The sequence below is a fragment of the Notamacropus eugenii genome, chromosome 1 (genome assembly GCF_028372415.1).
Source record: "Notamacropus eugenii isolate mMacEug1 chromosome 1, mMacEug1.pri_v2, whole genome shotgun sequence".
In the NCBI taxonomy this organism is placed as follows: Eukaryota; Metazoa; Chordata; class Mammalia; order Diprotodontia; family Macropodidae; genus Notamacropus; species Notamacropus eugenii.
Genome location: NC_092872.1, coordinates 494,114,099 through 494,133,406, shown reverse-complemented (window position 1 = coordinate 494,133,406; position 19,308 = coordinate 494,114,099). Strand labels below are relative to the sequence as shown.

At 43.7% G+C, this 19,308-nt stretch overlaps 1 protein-coding gene across 2 annotated transcripts in view; it reads left to right on the top strand.

Annotated features, from left to right (window-relative positions):
• Positions 1-148: 148 nt before the first annotated feature.
• SLC34A3 (solute carrier family 34 member 3) overlaps positions 149-19,308 on the top strand; it is a 31,056-nt gene continuing 11,896 nt past the window's right edge. For both annotated transcript variants that reach the window (XM_072633129.1, XM_072633130.1), the window contains exons 1-11: positions 149-249; positions 1,689-1,804; positions 2,058-2,171; positions 2,639-2,767; positions 3,207-3,350; positions 3,516-3,627; positions 3,798-3,993; positions 7,521-7,604; positions 8,028-8,139; positions 8,265-8,432; positions 9,061-9,177. In XM_072633129.1, the coding sequence (XP_072489230.1) occupies positions 1,726-1,804; positions 2,058-2,171; positions 2,639-2,767; positions 3,207-3,350; positions 3,516-3,627; positions 3,798-3,993; positions 7,521-7,604; positions 8,028-8,139; positions 8,265-8,432; positions 9,061-9,177 (1,255 nt within the window). In that variant the 5' untranslated portion in view covers positions 149-249; positions 1,689-1,725. The remainder of the gene's footprint in view (positions 250-1,688; positions 1,805-2,057; positions 2,172-2,638; positions 2,768-3,206; positions 3,351-3,515; positions 3,628-3,797; positions 3,994-7,520; positions 7,605-8,027; positions 8,140-8,264; positions 8,433-9,060; positions 9,178-19,308) is intronic.

Genomic DNA, 19,308 nt, shown 5'->3' with positions numbered 1-19,308 from the left:
GGAAGGGTTTGGAGAGTAGGGAGCTTGGACCCTTAGGGGTGTTGGTAGCTGGAGGATCATGTCAGAAATGTGGTGCCCTCACCCAGGGAGTGGGGGACAGATTAGCTCTCTGGTAAACATTAATGGGGCAGTGCTTGCAGCGGGTCATGTGTGAGTAGAGCTGGATCTTTGACCTGAAGCACTACCAGCTTCTTCTATAGCCTCCTAATCACTTCTCAGAGGGTGCCTTGGGGCCAAGAGGCTGCTCAGGTAGGTGTCTTAGGGGCTTAGGCCTGGGACTTGGCAAGGCTAGGAGATGTGTATATGAGAGAGGATAGGTTGACTTTCTCTCCCAGGATACCAGGGTTTATTCTCTCATCCCCAGCTACCCCAGTAGTTGATGGCAGGAAAGAACTATAAGAGAAGGAAGAGATAGCCAAGAAAGAGAGAGGTGATAGAAGAGGGGAATAGGACACGTACACTTCCATATCTCCTCTTCTTATAGCATCTGAGAATGAGAGTGGTGATGATAAGAAGTGCCCTTCCCTCTTGCCTTGTAAAATCTCGGAATCAGGCAGGAAGGAGCTGCTGTGACATGACAAGACACGATATATGTGCTTATGTGTGAATTGGTGGGGAGGACCTGGGCTATGGGCAGGGTTGGGTACCCAAGGGAGATGGAAACATCTGGAGGCAACATGGTCGGCTGGCTATGAGGTCAAAAGACCTGGGATTGAATCACCTCCGATGTTTGCTACCTGTGTGACCTTGGACAAGTCACTTAACTTTCTTAGACCTCAGTTTCTTTATCTGTAAAATGAGGGAGCTGGATTGGGAGGCCTTTGAGGTTCCTTCCAACTCCAGGTCTCTGATCTTATGAATCTTATTGGGGTACAGAGGGGAAGCAGTTACTTCAGGGACCAAGTATTAAGATTAAAGATGAACAGTGGCTTTTTTGGGGGAGGGGAGTGAGTGTTGGGGGATGAAGATCTTGGCTTTCTGGCAAATGAGTAGGGGCTCTAGCCTCTAGGCTCCTTGATATCCCCCCATGTCATTTTGTAGCCCTAACCTGGGCCACTTATTGAGCACATAATCGAAGAATTGCAATGATAAACTGTCAGCAGCAGCATCTCAAATGCCAGTCTAATCTAAAACCATCTGTGGTATCTTTAATGACACAAGATAGTATGGGTCAGTGAATTCCACCACTCAGAGCCAAGTCCTAATGTCACCCACTTTGCCCTCCATGTCCTCTTCTCCACCCTAACCCTTGTCCCAACCTGAAGATAGCTTGATTTGACTCTGTACAGCCTAGAAGAATTGGTAGGAGCAGTTTAAGTAAAGGCACATCTGGATGGGCCCAGACCCTAGAAAGACAGAGGGAGGGAGCGAAGAAGGGAGGGATGGATGGAGGGAGGGATGGATGGATGGATGGATGGATGGATGGATGGATGAGACTATGCGTTACCTGAAGCCTCTGAATTTGCCCCTTGTAATATAGCATCATTATTTCTACTGTGGGTGTGGGTGTGGGTTCTGGCTTGGAAGGATGTAATTTTAGTGGACAGGAGGGAGAAAAACACAGACTTGAGGCCAATGTAGTTATCCTTCTGTGGATGTGAAGAGTAGATGACGCAGGATTTCTGACTCTTATATGTTCCCTGCCAAGGAAGGAAGGAAAGCCCTTCTCTCCTTTTTATTTTCTACAGCCAGCCTGGGACCTGGCCCTGCACTGACCCCTACCCCATGTCTCACTCTCAGCCTGGCCACAGGGCCCCGACCACAGTCAGTATCCACCTTGAGGGCCAGAGAACTGGAGATGCAGGTACAAAAATATTCTTTTTCTACATCCTCCCCTCTCACTTTTCATTCTTCTCCGTTCCTGTCTTTTGATTCTGGGCTCCTTATCTCCCAACTACTGTGTACTGTGTCACATCCTTGTGCCCTGACCCTCTCTCAGCTTCTGCCCTATTTGGGCCCTTCCTTGGACCATCCTGGAAAATTTGAAATTTGGGGTAGTCCTTGTCCTGGGGTCCCACTCAGCCACCCGTCCTGGCTCTGACACAGACCCTCCATAGGGATGGAAGAATTCAGAACTCAGGTACCCAACTGGACCCCAGATCTGGAGGAAGAGGGAGAGACAGATCCTTGGGCCCTCCCACAGCTGAAAGCATCTGGCCAGTCATGGAAAGGTGAATTCTGTTCTTTTCTAGTCTCTGTAGTAGAGAAGGGCAGAGCCAGCCACAGGCAAGGGATTAAAAAGGGGCAGGGAAGCATCTGACGTTGAAGGATACATCTTGCAGTCAGGGAAGAAAATCCCAAATGACTTCTTTGAGTTTTAGTTCTGGAAGAGCCTTTGTATCCCATACCCATTTTACAAATAGGGAAACTGAGGGCATGGGGATAGAGTAATTAAAGATGTGGAATTGGGGTGTGGAATAGGCATGTAAGGATTCAGGTTAGTAGATAAGAACAGAAGACAGGGTTTAGGATTGTGAGATCAAAACAGGGAATAGGAATAGAAATAAAGGGGATAAAGTTGATGAAGAGGGATGTGGTACAGGGATTCAGGGACTGGTATATGGAATGGGGAGGTTATCTAAAAGGGGTAAGCATGGGAGCTCCAGGCAAAGAGAAAGGGTCCACTTTGTTCCCTCAGAGCTAAACTGGGCAGGTCGGCTACGCCATGTGGTCATTGGTATCCTGAAGGGCTTTGCTCTCCTTGGCCTCCTCTACCTCTTCATTTGTTCCCTGGATATTCTCAGCTCTGCCTTCCAGCTGCTGAGCAGTGAGTGACCTTGGGCATGACTGGGAGGTTTAGAAATTGCTAATTTTTCAAATTACTTTTTTTCCTATTTACAAATCAATTTCCTCTCTACCTCACCATCGAAAAACAAAGAAAAAAGAAACCCTTGTAATTTAAAGATGGAAAATCATACTACAAACTGCTATATTAGCATCTCATTCTGAGCCGAATCCATTCCCTATCTGTAAGATGGTGGGCAGCATACTTCATTATGGATCTTCTGCAGTCATGGTTGGCCATTGGGCAGATCAGAATTCTTTCAGAAATCTTTCGAAGTTGTTTCTTTTTACAGAGTTGTTGCTATTAAATTGTGCATGTTCCCACTTCACTCGGACAACTCATACAAGTTCCCTGGGATCATGTCCGGGATGACTTCTTTAACACTCTGAGGTCCTTCTCTCCCTCCTGCCCTTTATCTCAGGCAGAGTGGCTGGGGACATCTTTAAGGAGAATGTAGTGCTGTCCAATCCTGTGGCTGGGCTGGTCATTGGCATCCTGGTCACTGTACTGGTGCAGAGTTCCAGTACCTCCTCTTCCATTGTGGTCAGCATGGTAGCCTCAAAATGTGAGTGACACTGATCTACTATATGCTCTCAGGTGATGGGGCCTCTAGTTTCACAGAAAAATGGATGGATGGGGAGAGGGTTTTATGGGAGACTGGGAGGACAAAGGACCCCTACCCAATCTCAGGACTGAGGGTCCAAGAAGTTAAGCTGGGTTTTCTCTTCAGTGCTGACTGTTCAAGCTTCGGTGCCGATCATCATGGGAGTCAATGTGGGCACATCTATCACCAGCACTTTAGTTTCCATGGCCCAATCGGGTGCCAGGGACGAATTCCGGAGGTGACTGGGGAGAAAGGCTGGAGCGGGGGTGGGGGGGGGGGAAGATGGGAGGTCCAGGGACTAAGAAGGGAGAGACCGGAGAAGATCTTAAAGTTGGGGCTTCTCAGGGCCTGGGAGGGAGGTCTGTGGTAGCGATTATTACACGGGGTCATGTAAACTTGGTATTGCAGAGCCTTTGGTGGCTCTGCTGTCCATGGCATTTTTAACTGGATGACAGTGCTGGTGATGCTGCCCCTGGAAATTGCAGCCAGAGCTCTGGAGAAACTCAGTGGTCTGGTGGTGGGAGCCTTTACTCTCAGCCCCGGGGAACGGGCACCTGACATCCTGAAGGTGCTAACACAGCCCCTCACCCACCTCATTGTGCAGGTACCTTCCAGGAAAAGTGGGGGAGAGGGATCAGAATCTCAGGGTTATTGGATTCCCCTTTGAGGTTTAATTCATTTATTAAGTGCATAGTTTTCATTTTATTTTTCCTTGCCCTCCTAAGAAAGTTTTAATGAAAGTAACTTAGTTCAATGTTCCTAAAATCAACCTTGATAAAATGGAACCTTGAGTGGTATCAAAGAGAGAGAAATATTTAAAATTCAGGTTTACTAAGTCATTGTCTGCATCACTGAGAAATCAGGGAGCTTCTTGCATTAACCTTGGCTTCCATGACTCTACTCTGCACTGATCATCTTCCTCGTTCATCTGAATTCAACCTCTCAGCCTTCACTGGTTCACCTTTGTTTTCCTGTCTGCTAATTAATGGGAACACCCAACTTGATCCTTTTCTCTTCTTTCTACACTTTATTCCTTGATGATTTCATTCCTTTCCATGGCTTCAATTTGCAACTCTTATGCACACGACTCTCAAATCTATATAATCTGCATTATATTATACCATTCGTGAGTGTGAAAGCTATGCCATACTTCATGCCTATATCTCTAACATACAACAAAGTGCCTTGGACATAATATGCCTTTAATCAGTGCTTCTTGAGTTGAATGATTTATCTAGCTCTGATTTCTTCCTTTGAGCACCAGCTCAATGCTCCAACTCTTTCCAGTTTACCTCTGCCTTGAAGTACTACCAGAAACTCAGGGGAAACATGTCCCAAACTGACCTCTTCATCTTTCTCTCAAACCCATCCTTTCCCCTAGTGTCTCTGCTTGTATGGATGGTAACACCATGCTCCCAGTCAGCCAGTTGACTTTACCTCTTTCCTCTTGTCTGCCTCTCACACCCAATTTATTCCCAAGTCCCACTGATTGGGACACAACCTCTTTTTTTAATATTTAATTTATTTATTTTCAGTTTTTGACATTCACTTCCATAAGTTTTAAATTTCCTCCTCCTCCCTCCCCAAGACAGCATGCAATCCAATATGGGCTTTACACATACATTCCTATTAAACACATTTTCACATTAGTCATGTTGCAGAGAAGAATTATAATGAATGGGAGAAATCATGAGAAAGAAAACAAAACAAAACAAAAGAGAAAAGAGTCTGCTTCACTCTGCAATCCAACTCCATAGTTCTTTCTCTGGATGTGGATGGCAACACAGCCTCTTTTCCCTCCTCTCTACCCCCACTACTGCCACTCTTTTTTGCCACCCCATTACTCCTTGTCTTGGGCTACTGTCATAGCCTCTTCCTGGACACTTCCTGCTTCTCGGTCGTCTTTCCTCCCTTCCTCATAGTGCTGACTAAGGCGTCTTCCTAATATACTGCAAATGACCTTATTTCTCCTCTGTTGTCTTTCCTGTTGCCTAGAGCATCCAGTACAATTTCCTTTGCCTTAGCATTTAAATCCCTCCACAAAATGATTCCATCCTACCTTTCTAGCCTTACTTCTGTAACCAGTAGCCTAGAAGCCCACAAGCTCTAGGCTTACACAGACCAGTTTAGGCTTAGAAGAATCCCTGAAGAGGTTATGTTCTCTTTTCGCTGATGCCACCATACTGAATTTATTCTGGGAAAATCACTCCAAATATAGCTCCTTTCAAGGTTTATTTGGGGCAGTTAGGTGGCACAGAGGAGAAAGCCCTGGGCTTGGAATCAGGAAAACTCATCTTTCTGAGTTCAAATGCAGCCTCAGACACTTATCAGCTGTATGACCCTAGAGCAAGTCACTTAACCCTGTTTGTCTCAGTTCCTTATCTGTAAAATGAGCTGGAGAAGGAAATTGCAAACCACTCCAATATCTTTGCCAAGAGAACCCTAAAATAGGATCACAAAAGTCAGACATGACTAAAATGGCTTAACAAAAAGATTCGATTCCTATTTGGAGATACACCCTCCCTAGCATGATGTGAGTTAAGGCAACTTGTCCAAGATTGTGCTACATAAGGACATTTTGAGGTACCTCTCTTGCCTCATGCTAATTAGTAGGCCTTCTTTGACCCATCTCAACTGAGAGCTGCACTGATTGTGGTTTTCTGTACCCTCTCAATCTTCTGATACTCCAGTACAAGTCAATAGGTAGGCATGGCTTTCATCCAAATGTTGACAGGTCAATGAGTTCACTTTTGTAGGCCAACACAAAGGTTATTTCCGCTCAAAAGAGTGCATACTCTGGAGCATAAATCAACCAAATCATGACAAACAGTGTGGTATGGTAGATAAAGTGCTAGATTTGGAGTCAAGAAGACTTGGGTTCATTTCTTGTCTCTGACACTTATTAACCATCTGCAAAATGAAATCATTGGACTTACTGATTTCTAAGGTCCCTGATGGCCCTAACTTTATTATGGTATGATCTTGAGCCCCAGACACTGAAACCTATTCCTTAAAAGGCATGTAGGGATGCTTCCAAACCAACCAATTCATTCTGGAGGCCACCTCAACATCACACAGACTGAATCACGAGTTGTCTCTCTTCCTTGTAAGGTGCCATGGAGAGGTGGTGGTGGCTGTTTTTGTTTTTGTTGTTATTGTTGCTGCAGCTGTTCAGTCATTTCAGTCCCATCTGACTACTCATGACCCCATTTGGGGGTTTTCTTGGCAAAGATACTGGGGTAGTTTGCCACTTCCTTCTCTAGCTCATTTTACAGATGACAAAACCGAGGCACAGACAAACATTTGAAACAAAGCTCTTCTACTTGATTAGTAAGACCTCCTGATAAATCTCTTACATCTCATACATTCACATATTCTACATTCCAACAAATGGGACCACTGAATATTCCCTAACCTCTTCCTATATTCTTCTATCTCTGTGAATTTACTAAGATTCCCTCCCCTCTTCCAGCTCTCCCTGGAATGAGCTATTTTCTCAACATCATCTGTCAAAATCCCTTATTTCTCTGAAAATGCATCTTAAATGTTACCTTCTCCATGAAGCCTTTACTTATCCCCTATGTGAAAGTGGACTTTTCTAACACAAATTTTCTTAGAGTATTTTGTCTGAATCTCTCCTTTGAATTTACCACATTCATGCTTGTCCCATATTTATGTGTATGCTTGTCTCGCTGTCATTTTTCATCTTAGCATTCCTACTGCAGAGCACAAGGCCTTGCCCATAGTAGGAGCTTAAATGAAAGAATGATTGAATGGATGGGCATTGAAGTATCATTGTATTTATCCATTGATCTATGGTTATAACTGTGAAAACTTTCCCCTTTTCCCCTCCTTTGAACTCTTTAAATAAAGTGGGGATATTTGGCCAACTATGCTGGTTATTTTTCTGCAAGGTTTCTGATGGCTGTCAGGGGGCAGTTCTAGGAAATCATGGGGGACGTGTGTGTGTGTGTGTAAGGGGGGAAGGGAGACAGACAGAGACAGAGAGAGGAAGGGAGGGAGAGGAAGGGGAGGGAAGGAGAGTTTGCCCAGTAGGTAGCTGATGCCAGTGACAGGACTAAGGCTGAGGCTAGCCTCCCTCATTCATTGTTCTGGCCTGACCCTCCACAGCTGGATCCTAATGCTATCTCAAACAGTGCCACAGGCAATGTGACCAACAGTATCATCAAGCAATGGTGCACCACCAAGGAGATGGTAAGGATACATCCTAGGTCAAGCAGACCCCTATCTCCCAGGCATCATGTGTCAAAGACAATCAACTTCCTTAGGGTTCCTCTAGCCCAAGGTTCTTTCAACCTGAGGTCCATGAATTCAAGGGGTCCATAAACTTGAATGGGAAAAATTATATTTTTATTTTCATTAATCTCTAATTGAAAATTTAGCATTTCCTTCCATTTAAAAAATACCATTCTGAGGAGGTTTAACCAGATTGCCACTGTCTATCCTGGCCTTCTGACCCCAGACCCCTTCCTAATATAGTTCTGATCCCTGACCCTTACTAACTCTGACCCCAAACCCAGCTTATATACCCTGACTCTCCCAGTGTTGCCCTCTGACTCATTCCTAATCCAAATCTGTGACTTTCACCTCTCCTGTGACCATCTGACTCTAACCCAGGCTGTGGAGACCATTCCTGTGAGGAACAGTAGTGCATGCAGTATGCAGTTCTGCTTCCCCTGTGGGATCCAGTTTTGCCAAGAGAGGAATGTCACAGTCAACATGAAGCCCTGTGAGAAATATCCCTCTTTGAACATCTCCTTGACTCCCTTCCTCATCCCTAAAGGCCCCTTTTCCAACCCTCTCCCAGTCTTTGCTGATCCACATGTCACTGGGGTTGGGGTATGCCTCCCTTAGGTCACCACCTTTTTGTGGGATCATCCCTTACTGACCTGGCCATTGGCTTCATTCTTCTGGCTGGCTCTTTACTGACCCTCTGCTCTGGCCTGGTCCTCATTGTCCGCCTACTCAACTCCATCCTTCGTGGCCAGATTGCTCAGGTTATTCGAAAGGTCATCAATGCTGGTGAGGGGGAACTGGGATTGGAAGGGAGGGGGCAGTTGGAGAGGGTGGTATGAAAGGCAGGGGCAGAATAAGAGAGAGGAGCCACCATTGAAGAGGGGAACATAGGAGAGAGAGATGGGGATTGGAGGGAGTTAGTTTAGAGACTGAGAAAGGAAGCAGAAAAATCAAGGTGGCACGGTGTGTTGGTAAGAATATAGGATTTTTTGAATCAGGAAACATGGGCTTAAGCTCTCTGCCACTAAACCTACTCTGTGAGGTTGGGAAAGTTACTTGACCTCTCCGAGGCTCATCTGTACAATGAGGATGATAGTAACTGAGCGATCTATCTTGAAAGATTTTAGTGAGAACCAAAAATAATAATGTAAAAAAAATCATGAAACCTAAGGTGCAATGTCTGAAATTATTTCTATCATTATTACTGTTAATACTGGTAATATACTGTTACTGGTTTGGTGAATGTGGTCATTCTCTGAGCCTCAGTTTCCTTATTGACAAAAATGGGGAAAATAATGCAGTGACTACCTTTATGGGGCTGCTCTCAGGAAAGTGCTTTACAAACTGTAAAGTGCTATGTAAATTGCAAATTCTGTTATTAACATTTTTATGATAACTTTGATGTCTCCTGCAGAATTCCCTTTCCCCTTTGGATGGCTCAGCGGCTACTTGGCCATTGTGGTTGGTGCTGTTATGACCTTTGTGGTCCAAAGTAGCAGCGTCTTCACTGCTGCTATTGTGCCCCTGATGGGTAAGTAGAGGGGCTTCGCTGTGCCAGTGAGGATGCTTGGGATGGGTTGGGAAAGGCATGTGAGCTCCTGGTTCAATTCAATTTAGTTCAGCTCAATAAACACTTACTAATTGCCCATTAAGTAGAAGACACTATACTAGGTGCTGACGATAGGAAGACAAAAAATGCCAGTTTCTGTCCTCATGGAGCTTACATTCTCCTAATTTCATGTCTACAGATAAGTAAATCCAAGAAACTTGGAGCAGCACTGACAATGGGAGTTGATGGGTGGGAAGGCAAGGAAGTCCAGACCAGAACAGATTGTATCTGGGAGCTGAGTTGAGCCTTGAAGGGAATTAGAGATTTTAGGAGGCAGATTCAGCAGAGAGTGAATAAAGATGGGCAAGACAGATATTCCTGTGCCAAGATGCTGGGACAAGAGATAGAAAGTTGAATTAGAGAACAACCAATAGACCAATTTGGCTGGAATAAATCAGGAAAGGAAGAAATGGAAATAAAGAGGTCTTTTAGGAAGCTTTTCAATAGTTCATTTGATTGGTGATGAGAGTCAAAACTAGGGTGTCCTTGGGAATGGGGTGAAAAGGGCAACCTGAAGAGATGTTGTAGGGTATAGAATTAATAAGACTACTGAGATAAGATGGAAGCAGAGATGGTGAACTTGGGTAACAGCAAAAGTGGTGGTATCTCAACAAGAACAGGGAAGTTTGGAAAAGAGATGGGCTTTGTGGGGAGGACAGTGAATCCCTTTTTGGACATGCTGATTTTGAGATACTGATTATATACGTCGGTAGGGGTTTCTAGCAGCTAGTTGAGGAACAGCTATTAAAGTTCAGGCAAGAGTTTGGGGCAAATGTATATTCATTCATTCATCAAGCCCTTCTTAAGCATTTAGGAGATACAAAAACAAAAACTAAACAGTTCCCGTCCTTTAGGATAGATATAGATACTGAAGAGATGTAGATTTGGGAATCATGTTTGTTGTAAAGATGCTAAATGAGTATGTGGGCTGATGCGATCACCAAAAACAGGTGTAGAGAGGGAAGTGAAGAGCACCCAGGGTCAGCCTTCAAGAGACATCCAGCCAGAGTTGGGAGTTGGATGGGGATCCAGCAAAGGGGACTGAGAAGGAGTGGTCAGTTTGATAGCAAGAGAGCCAGAAAAGAGAATTGAAGTAAAAAAAAAAAGGGCAGAGTTAAAGGATGCAGAGAGGTCAAGCAGGATAAAAGTTGGAGGGGTAGGGCAGAGAGGAAACAATTGGATACAATAGTTATTGCTGGTAATATTGGAGAGGGCAATGAGGAGTGACAGGGTTGTGAATCAGAGTGCAAAAATTAAAATTCAAGTGTCAGTTCAGGAAATGGAGATACTGAACACAGATGACTTTTTACTAGGAGTTTGGCTGTAAAAAAAAAAAAGATATAAGATAATCTCTTAAGGGATTGAAAAGAGATTAAGGATGAGGAAGGCCTGGTCATGTGTGTACTCAACAGGGGAAGGAGAATGATAAAAGAGACAAGCTCCCACAGAAACACAAGTAGGGTGGGGGGGTGGCCTTAGACATCTTTCTCAGAGAATGGAACACAAGGGAAGAGAACAGGGTATGATGGTGAACATCTACACTTTCAAAAAAAAAAAAAGGAAATAAAATCCTTTGCTGAAGGGGTGAGGAAAGAAGGTGATATAAGGGACTTGAAGAGAGAAAATATGATTTCAACAACCATGGGGATGGTGACAGAGAATTAATCAGTGAAGGCTGCCATGCCATAGTGAAGGCTCAGTTGTGACTGGATAGTATAATTTTATAGTGGACTCAGGACCATTGTGTGACTTTCTCTAGCACAATGTAAGTAGGAATGGAGAAAAAAAGTGATGGGGATAACCCAGGTGTGGGGTTTGACAAGGTGTAAATGTCAACAAAACAAGAGGATTAGGAATTCAGTGTAGAAAGTGGTTCATAATTGAACTGATGCAAACAATACATCCAAGACAATAAAGGAAGCAAAGAGAAACCGGTCCAGGGGTTCTGATTAACAGACAATGAGGGATAAAGAGACTGAAGGCTGTAGTGAGAATGAAGATTGGATTCAGAAAGAAGCAAAGGTAGGGACAGAAAGATAAAAGGTCATGGTCAGAGAGGAATTTAATAGTTCAAGATCATGGAAGTAGTACAATAATGGGTGTTGAATAAATGCTTGTTGAATTAAATTAAATGGCTGGTGGTGAGATCTAAGGTTTGTCCCTCCCTATCGGTGCTGAGGTGGAGTGAAGATACAGGTTATAGAAGGCAAGAGAACTAAGGATCTGGGAACCCAGGGTATTTTAGGGGGGCACTGAAGTCTCTGGGTAAGAGGGCAGAGACTGGAGTAGAAAGACTGGATTAGGTACTGAATTTCTTGAGGAAGCAGGGAGAACGACACAGAGGCTGACAGGTAACTGGGACCAGGTCCTAGACAGGGTGATATTGATCGGCCTGGTGAATATCAAAAAAGAGAAGATGTCGCTGACGATGACATGAAAAAGATGATGATGTCTAGAAGAGACAGTGAGGTATAGTAAGATTTTTTTTCTTTTGAGATTAGGACTCCCTATCTTGCTAATCTGGGAGTAAAGTGGTCACTTGATCTGATTCCCAATATTGATCAACACAGAAACTTTAACTTGTTTAGTTTTCCCCATTGAGCCCCTTTCCCTACCCTCAGCCTAGTGCCATCTGCTCCTGAGAGCTCGTTATATTAGTATCAGACAACTAATCCCCTTAGTATGTATGGGGTTTAGTCCTACTGCAACTCAAAACTCCTAAACTCAGGCAAGCAAGAGAATCACATTCCTCAGCAACAGGGACTACAGGCATGCACCACCACACTCAAGTGCGAAAATCCTTCTCACTCCTATTGGCACAGAATTTGGGGGCATGACAAAAGAAGTACCTAATAATGGAGGGGGTGAACAGGGAGGGAGCCAATTTTCCTGGAGTTCGAGAAGTTGGAAGAAATGTGAGAGGAAGATGTAAGGGATAAAGTGATAGGAGAGGGGTCCTAGACTGTAGTGTCTGTATAAGGAGAGAGCTCCAAAAACATGGTATAGTCTTGTAAAACTAGCTTCATGAATACTAAAGCTCAGTTTTCATGAAGAACGTTATGAAAAGGTTTGGTGTGTCTGTGTGTGTGTGCATGTGTGTGCGTGCGTGTGTGTGTACTGGGGTGTGCTTTGCTACAAGAAAGATCAAATAAGGGATGGATCCGTTGCTTGAACAGGATGGTAATCAATGATAGAGAAACCATAAAACTGCTCCATTCTTGTTCTATTTCTGTATTCTCTACCAAGAAAAATGATCTTTGGACAGAAAAATAGATGAGTAGGCGATGCCCCTAATAAGTAGGGACGTAGTAAATTTGCCTAGCTACCCTTGATGAGTTTAAGCCACCTGGTTTTCATGAGCAATGTTCCGTGAGGACCAACGTGAGTCACTCTGAAAGATGGAGAGAGTCAAAGCCCTCCTTGACCTAGAGAAGGCCAAAGTTTATCCTGATTTTCAAAGAAAGGGAACAGAATGGATTTTACAAACGATCAGCAACTGGCTTGACTTAAATTCTGGACAGAACTACAGAATGCACTTTTAAAGGGGACATCTAGAAAAGGCATCGACGATCGCAGAGAACATGGTTTCATCATGAACAGGCTTTGCCCGGCAAAACTGATTCCCTTTTTGACAGTTATGAAACTAGTAGCACAGGGAATTACCAAAGTTTTAACAAAGCATTTGAAAAGGTATCTCATGATATGTTTGTGGATAAGATCGAAATGCACAGACTAGACAGGGGTTCTTAACCTTTTTGTGTGTCATACATCCTTCGGGCAATCTGGTAAAACCTATGGACCCTCCTTTCCAGATAATGTTTTTAAACGTATAAAATAAAAATACACAGGATTACAAAAGAACGCAATTATCCAGAAACGACTGAATGCCTAGATCCAAAGAGGCAGACAGTTTGATATCAATGTGGAAGGAGGTGTTTAGTAGAGGGCCCTCAGTGCCTAGATCTTTGCTATAGAATGTTCCCTTTTTTCCTTGGTGACTAGCCTTGGATTTGCAAGGTATGTCATTTGGGGTTGCACTTTTAGTTCCTTTGGTTTTTGAATGTGCCCAGTGGAGTCAAATTCAATCAAACTCAAATAGAAACAGATCCCTCTGGGCTGCATATTGAATTAGAAAACCCCAAATGAACATTATTATGCTATGTGGTATTTTTACTTATTTTGTTAAACGTTTTCCAATTACATTTTAATTTGGTTGGGCTGCACTCAGAAGTTTTGCTAGTCTGCAGACTGAAAGTTTGACACCTCTGTGTTAAACCATTCCTTTCTGCCATTTCTAGTGGATGTACAATAATTTTGTATTTATTTGAATTTCCTGTCCTTCATATCTGAAGGTCTTTATCTTGACCACTTATAGAATTTGTCATTAGAATTGTTCCATTTGACCACCATGTGTCTTAGACTTTGAAGTGTAGGGTTTTGTTTTGTTTTCCGGAGACAATTTGTGGATTCTTTTAATTGTCCTTTATTTTCTATATCCAGACCTTTGGGGCAGTTTTCTTGTATTATTTCCTTCATTATAGTGTTCAGCCTTTTTTATTTGTCATATTCTTCTGGGAGATTTATGATCCTTAAGTTGTTTCTGCATATCCTGTCTTCAAGGTCAATGACTTTGGCTTGTGTAGAGATCATGTGTTCTTTTAACGTGGTTGTATTTTGCTTCTCTTTTTGCCAGATTTCTCTCCATTTCAGTATTCCTTCATTCCAAATCTGTTAAATATCTTTTTCTTCCTTGGGGAAACTCTATATTGTGCATTCAACCTTTTCTAACCGCCAATTGGGTATTTTATTACTTACAATGACAGCTATAACTTAATTCCTCATTTCTTCTCTAATGGATTTCATTTCTCTTTTGAACCATTCCTGAATTTCCTTGTTTTGATTCCACAGAATTCTGTGTTTCCTCAGGTATTCTTTTTTTTTTAATTAAATTTATTTATTTAACTTTTAACATTCATTTTCACAAAACTTTGGGTTACAAATTTTCTCCCCTTTTATCCCCTCCCCCCCCAAACACCAAGCATTCTAATTGCCCCTATGACCAATCTGCTCTCTCTTCTATCATCCCTCTCTGCCCTTGTCTCCGTCTTCTCTTTTGTCCTGTAGGGCCAGATAGCTTTCTATACCCCTTTACCTGTATTTCTTATTTCCTAGTGGCAAGAACATTACTCGACAGTTGATCCTAACACTTTGAGTTCCAACTTCTTTACCTCCCTCCCTCTCCACCCCTTCCCTTTGGAAGGCAAGCAATTCAATATAGGCCAAATCTGTGTAGTTTTGCAAATGACTTCCATAATAGTTGTGTTGTATATAACTATATTTCCCTCCATCCTATCCTGTCCCCCATTACTTCTATTCTCTTTTGATCCTATCCCTCCCCATGAGTGTCGACCTCGAATTGCACTCTCCTCCCCATGCCCTCCCTTCTATCATCCCCCCCACCCTGCTTGTCCCCTTATCCCCCACTTTCCTGTATTGTGAGATAGGTTTTCATACCAAAATGAGTGTGCATTTTATTCTTTCCTTTAGTGGAATGTGATGAGAGTAGACTTCATGTTTTTCTCTCACCTCCCCTCTTTATCCCTCCACTAATGAGTCTTTTGCTTGCCTCTTTTATGAGAGATAATTTGCCCCATTCCATTTCTCCCTTTCTCCTCCCAATATATTTCTCTCTCACTGCTTGATTTCATTTTTTTTTAAGATATGATCCCATCCTCTTCAATTCACTCTGTGCACTCTGTCTCTATGTATGTGTGCGTGTGTGCATGTGTGTGTGTGTAATCCCACCCAGTACCCAGATACTGAAATGTTTCAAGAGTTACAAATATTGTCTTTCCATGTAGGAATGTAAACAGTTCAACTTTAGTAAGTCCCTTATGACTTCTCTTTGCTGTTCACCTTTTCATGGTTCTCTTCATTCTTGTGTTTGAAAGTCAAATTTTCTTTTCAGCTCTGGTCTTTTCATCAAGAATGCTTGAAAATCCTCTATTTCATTGAAAGACCAATTTTTCCCCTGAAGTATTATACTCAGTTTTGCTGGGTAGGTGATTCTTGGTTTTAGTCCTAGTTCCTTTGACTTCTGGAATATCCTATTCCATGTCCTTCGATCCCTTAATGTAGAGGCTGCTAGATCTCGTGTTATCCTGATTGTATTTCCACAATACTTGAATTGTTTTTTTCTAGTTGCTTGCAATATTTTCTCCTTGACCTGGGAACTCTGGAATTTGGCCACAATGTTCCTAGGAGTTTCTCTTTTTGGATCTCTTTCAGGCGGTGTTCTGTGGATTCCTTGAATATTTATTTTGCCCTCTGGTTCTAGAATCTCAGGGCAGTTTTCCTTGATAATTTCATGAAAGATGATGTCTAGGCTCTTCTTTTGATCATGGCTTTCAGGTAGTCCCATAATTTTTAAATTGTCTCTCCTGGATCTATTTTCCAGGTCAGTTGTTTTTCCAATGAGATATTTCACATTATCTTCCATTTTTCCATTCTTCTTGCTTTGTTCTGTGATTTCTTGCTTTCTCATAAAGTCCTTAGCCTCCATCTGTGCCATTCTAATTTTGAAAGAACTATTTTCTTCAGTGAGCTTTTGAATCTCCTTTTCCATTTGGCTAATTCTGCTTTTGAAAGCATTCTTCTCCTCATTGGCTTTTTGAACCTCTTTTGCCAATTGAGTTAGGCTAGTTTTCAAGGTGTTATTTTCTTCAACATTTTTTTGGGTCTCCTTTAGCAGGGAGCTGATCTGCTGTTCATGCTTTGACTTCATGTCTCTCATTTCTCTTCCCAGCTTTTCCTCTACCTCTCTAACTTGATTTTCAAAATTCTTTTTGAGCTCTTCCATGGCCTGAGCCCATTGGGTGGGCTGGGACACAGAAGCCTTGATTTCTGTGTCTTTTCCTGCTGGTAAGCATTGTTCTTCCTCATCAGAAAGGAAGGGAGGAAATGCCTGTTCACCAAGAAAGTAACCTTCTATAGTCTTATTTCTTTTCCCTTTTCTGGGCATTTTCCCAGCCAGTGACTTGACCTTTGAATATTCTCCTCACACCCACCTCGCCTTCTGATCCTCCCAGCCAGCGTTTGGGGTCTGAGATTCAAATGCTGCTTCCAGCCTTAGGGCTTTTGGCGGGGGCAGGGCTGCTATCCAGTGTGAGATTAAGTTCAGGTGCTGAGGTCTGGGCAGGGCCACCTCTCAGGCTCAGTTCCCTCAGGGGGTTTATGCACAGACCTTCCACAATGGATCCAGGCTCCTGCCCCCTTGGGGAGCCCCGGTCTGCAGCCGCCTCTCAGCTTCTACCTCCCAGGGGGGCCTGAGTTATGGGGGCACCCCACTCCCCTCTTGACCCGCCAAAGAGACTCTCACCAATCCCTGTCACCTGTGGGCGGAGGGACTTGTGCGGCCGCTGGAGATCCCGTCCCTGAAGCCTGCTCGGATCTGTACGTCTTGGTGCCGCGGCCGCAGCAGGTCTGGGCTGGGCTCCGCGTCTGCAGCGCGACGGACCTTTTGCGAGAGGTTTGCAGGTCCCTCTGTGGGTGGAGGGACCCGCGTGGCCGCTGGAGATCCTGTCCCTGAAGCCCGCTCAGATCTTTTCCTCTCGGTGCCGTGACCGTGGCAGGGCTGCACTCAGCTCCCAGTCCCAGCGCCCAGTCCACAGCGCGAAGGACCCCCCGCGAGAGGTCTGCAGGTCTCTCTGGAACAGAAATCTCCCTCGCTCCAGTGCTCCACGGCCTCCGGGTGCAGAACCCGCCGTGAGTTACTTCCCTGTAGCCGTTCTATGGGTTGTGGGTTTGGAGCTATGTGTATGTGCGTCTTTCTACTCTGCCATCTTGGCTCCGCCCTCTTCCTCAGGTATTCTTGAGGTTGTACAATGGATAGAGCACTGAACCTGGAGTCAGGAAGACCTGAGTTCAAATTTGGCCTCAGACCCTTACTATCTGTATGACCCTGGGCAGGTCACAACTTCTGTCTGCCTCAGTTTTCTCATCTCTTAAATTGGGATAATGATAGCTCTTGCCTCCTAGAATTGTTGTAAGGATAAAATGAGACAATAATTTTAAGGGACTTTGTGAGCCTTAAAGTACTATACAAATGATACCTTTCATTGGTTAACTGTCATTCGCCTTGCAATGTTTATTAAGAGAGCTCTGTAATCTCTCTGAGGGCTTATTATTCATATTTCTAGGTTTCCCTTTATTAAGATTTCTTCCTCTTGAGATCTTTGGTGTTTCAACCTTTGTCTTTATATTTCCCTGTCATCCACTTTCTGATTTCTCTCCCTTCCCTGGAGGGTACATTGCTGAGGCTGGACTATGAGGCTCCATTGATCCCTTTCCACATAGGGGGACTTAGGTTTCACGGGCCTCTGTCCTTGTCTTTGATGGCCTTTTAGGGAACAGGACTGGCCCCAGCTAAGTTTCAGTCCCCTTTCCTTCAGGTCTGGCACAACCATTCATACTGGCCCAAACCCTAGTTCCTTCCTTGACTCTTCTGTTTTCTGGATGAGTTGAATCAATATCTTCCACTTTTTTCACAGTAGAGAGAAGGTGTAGAATCTGTTCCTAACAGTTTCTATAGCAGGCAGAAGGTAGTACTCATTTCCCCCTTTCCCTTCCCTCCTCCTCACATAGTGGAAAAAAATGTGTATTTGAGGAGGGAGATGGGCAGGGGGATGAGGTGTGCCCGAAAAGTCTTTGTAGTGACAGGAGATTCTAATATGGGGCTCCAGATCCAGGCTTGTGGGGCAGGTCAATTAGTGTGTCCTTGCTGGAAGGATGGAGGTTTGTGGTGAGTACTTTAAAGATTATTACTCTACAATGCTAATTCATAGGGATTTTTATCATGTCAAAGTTCTTTCTTTTTTGTCCTGTGGGTCCAGCTGTAACTGTTGTATACCTGGTGCACAATTGCCTTTTATTTCTTTGAGAATTAGTGGGAATTCGGGAAGATGTTCAGTTTGCTATCCTGTTGGTCTCATGGCTAGAAAGTTGTACTTTTGCTTTGTAACATTTCTCCAATTATTCGCAGAAAGGAATGGATGTTTGCTTATCACATTTGTAGAGAGTTCTTCAAGCTGGGAAGAATTGCTACACATTGGATGACAACTTCAGGGTTCAAAAAAATCCAGACAGACCAGAACACTGGGCCAAATCAAAATGAAAAGGGGTAAATATAAAATACCTGGGCAGCAAGGTGGTGCAGGAAGACTCTTATCTTCTAGATTTCAAATTCTGTCTCAGACACTTACTAGCTGATCCTGAGCAAATCACTTAACCCTGTTTGCCTCAGTTTCCCTATCTGTAAAATGAGCTAGAGAAGGAAATGGCAAACCACTCTAGTATCATTGCCAAGAAAACCCAAAATGGAATTACAAAGAGTCATACGTGACTGAAATGACTGAACAAGAATAAATGTAAAATAAAATATTAGGGTTCACACATCAACACCAAAAGTGTGAGACTGAGAAAATGTGGCTACGTCGTAGTTCATCTGAAAAACCTCTGGGGAGTTTTAATGAACTATACAATATGATTCTATAGGGTGATTTGGCAGCCCCCCCCCACAAAAGTTAAAGCAATCTTAGCCTGCAACAAGAGGAGCACAGTGTCCAGGACTAGGGTAGCGTGAATTCCTCTGTATTCTGCCCTCATCAGAACACACCTATAGTTCTGTGTTTCATTCTGAGCACGTCTTAGATAGGACATTCATAAACTGGAAAGGGTCCGAAGAAAAGCAGCAGAGAAGATGAGGGGCCTTGGGTTTGTGCCATATGAGGATTAGTTGAAAAAACTAGGGGTGTTTACCCTGGAAAAACTGAGACTTGGGGGTGGAGGTGGGCATGATAGTTGTCTTCAGGTATTTGGCTGTCATGTGAAAAAAGGGATTATGACACTTGTTCTGCTTGAGTGCGGTTCCCAAAGTTCAGAACTAGGAGCAATGGGTGAACTCTGCAGAGGAAAAATTAGGCCTGATATAGGGGGTAACTTCCCAACAGTTATAGCTACTCAAAAATGGAAAGGGTCTGGGGCAGCTAGGAGGTG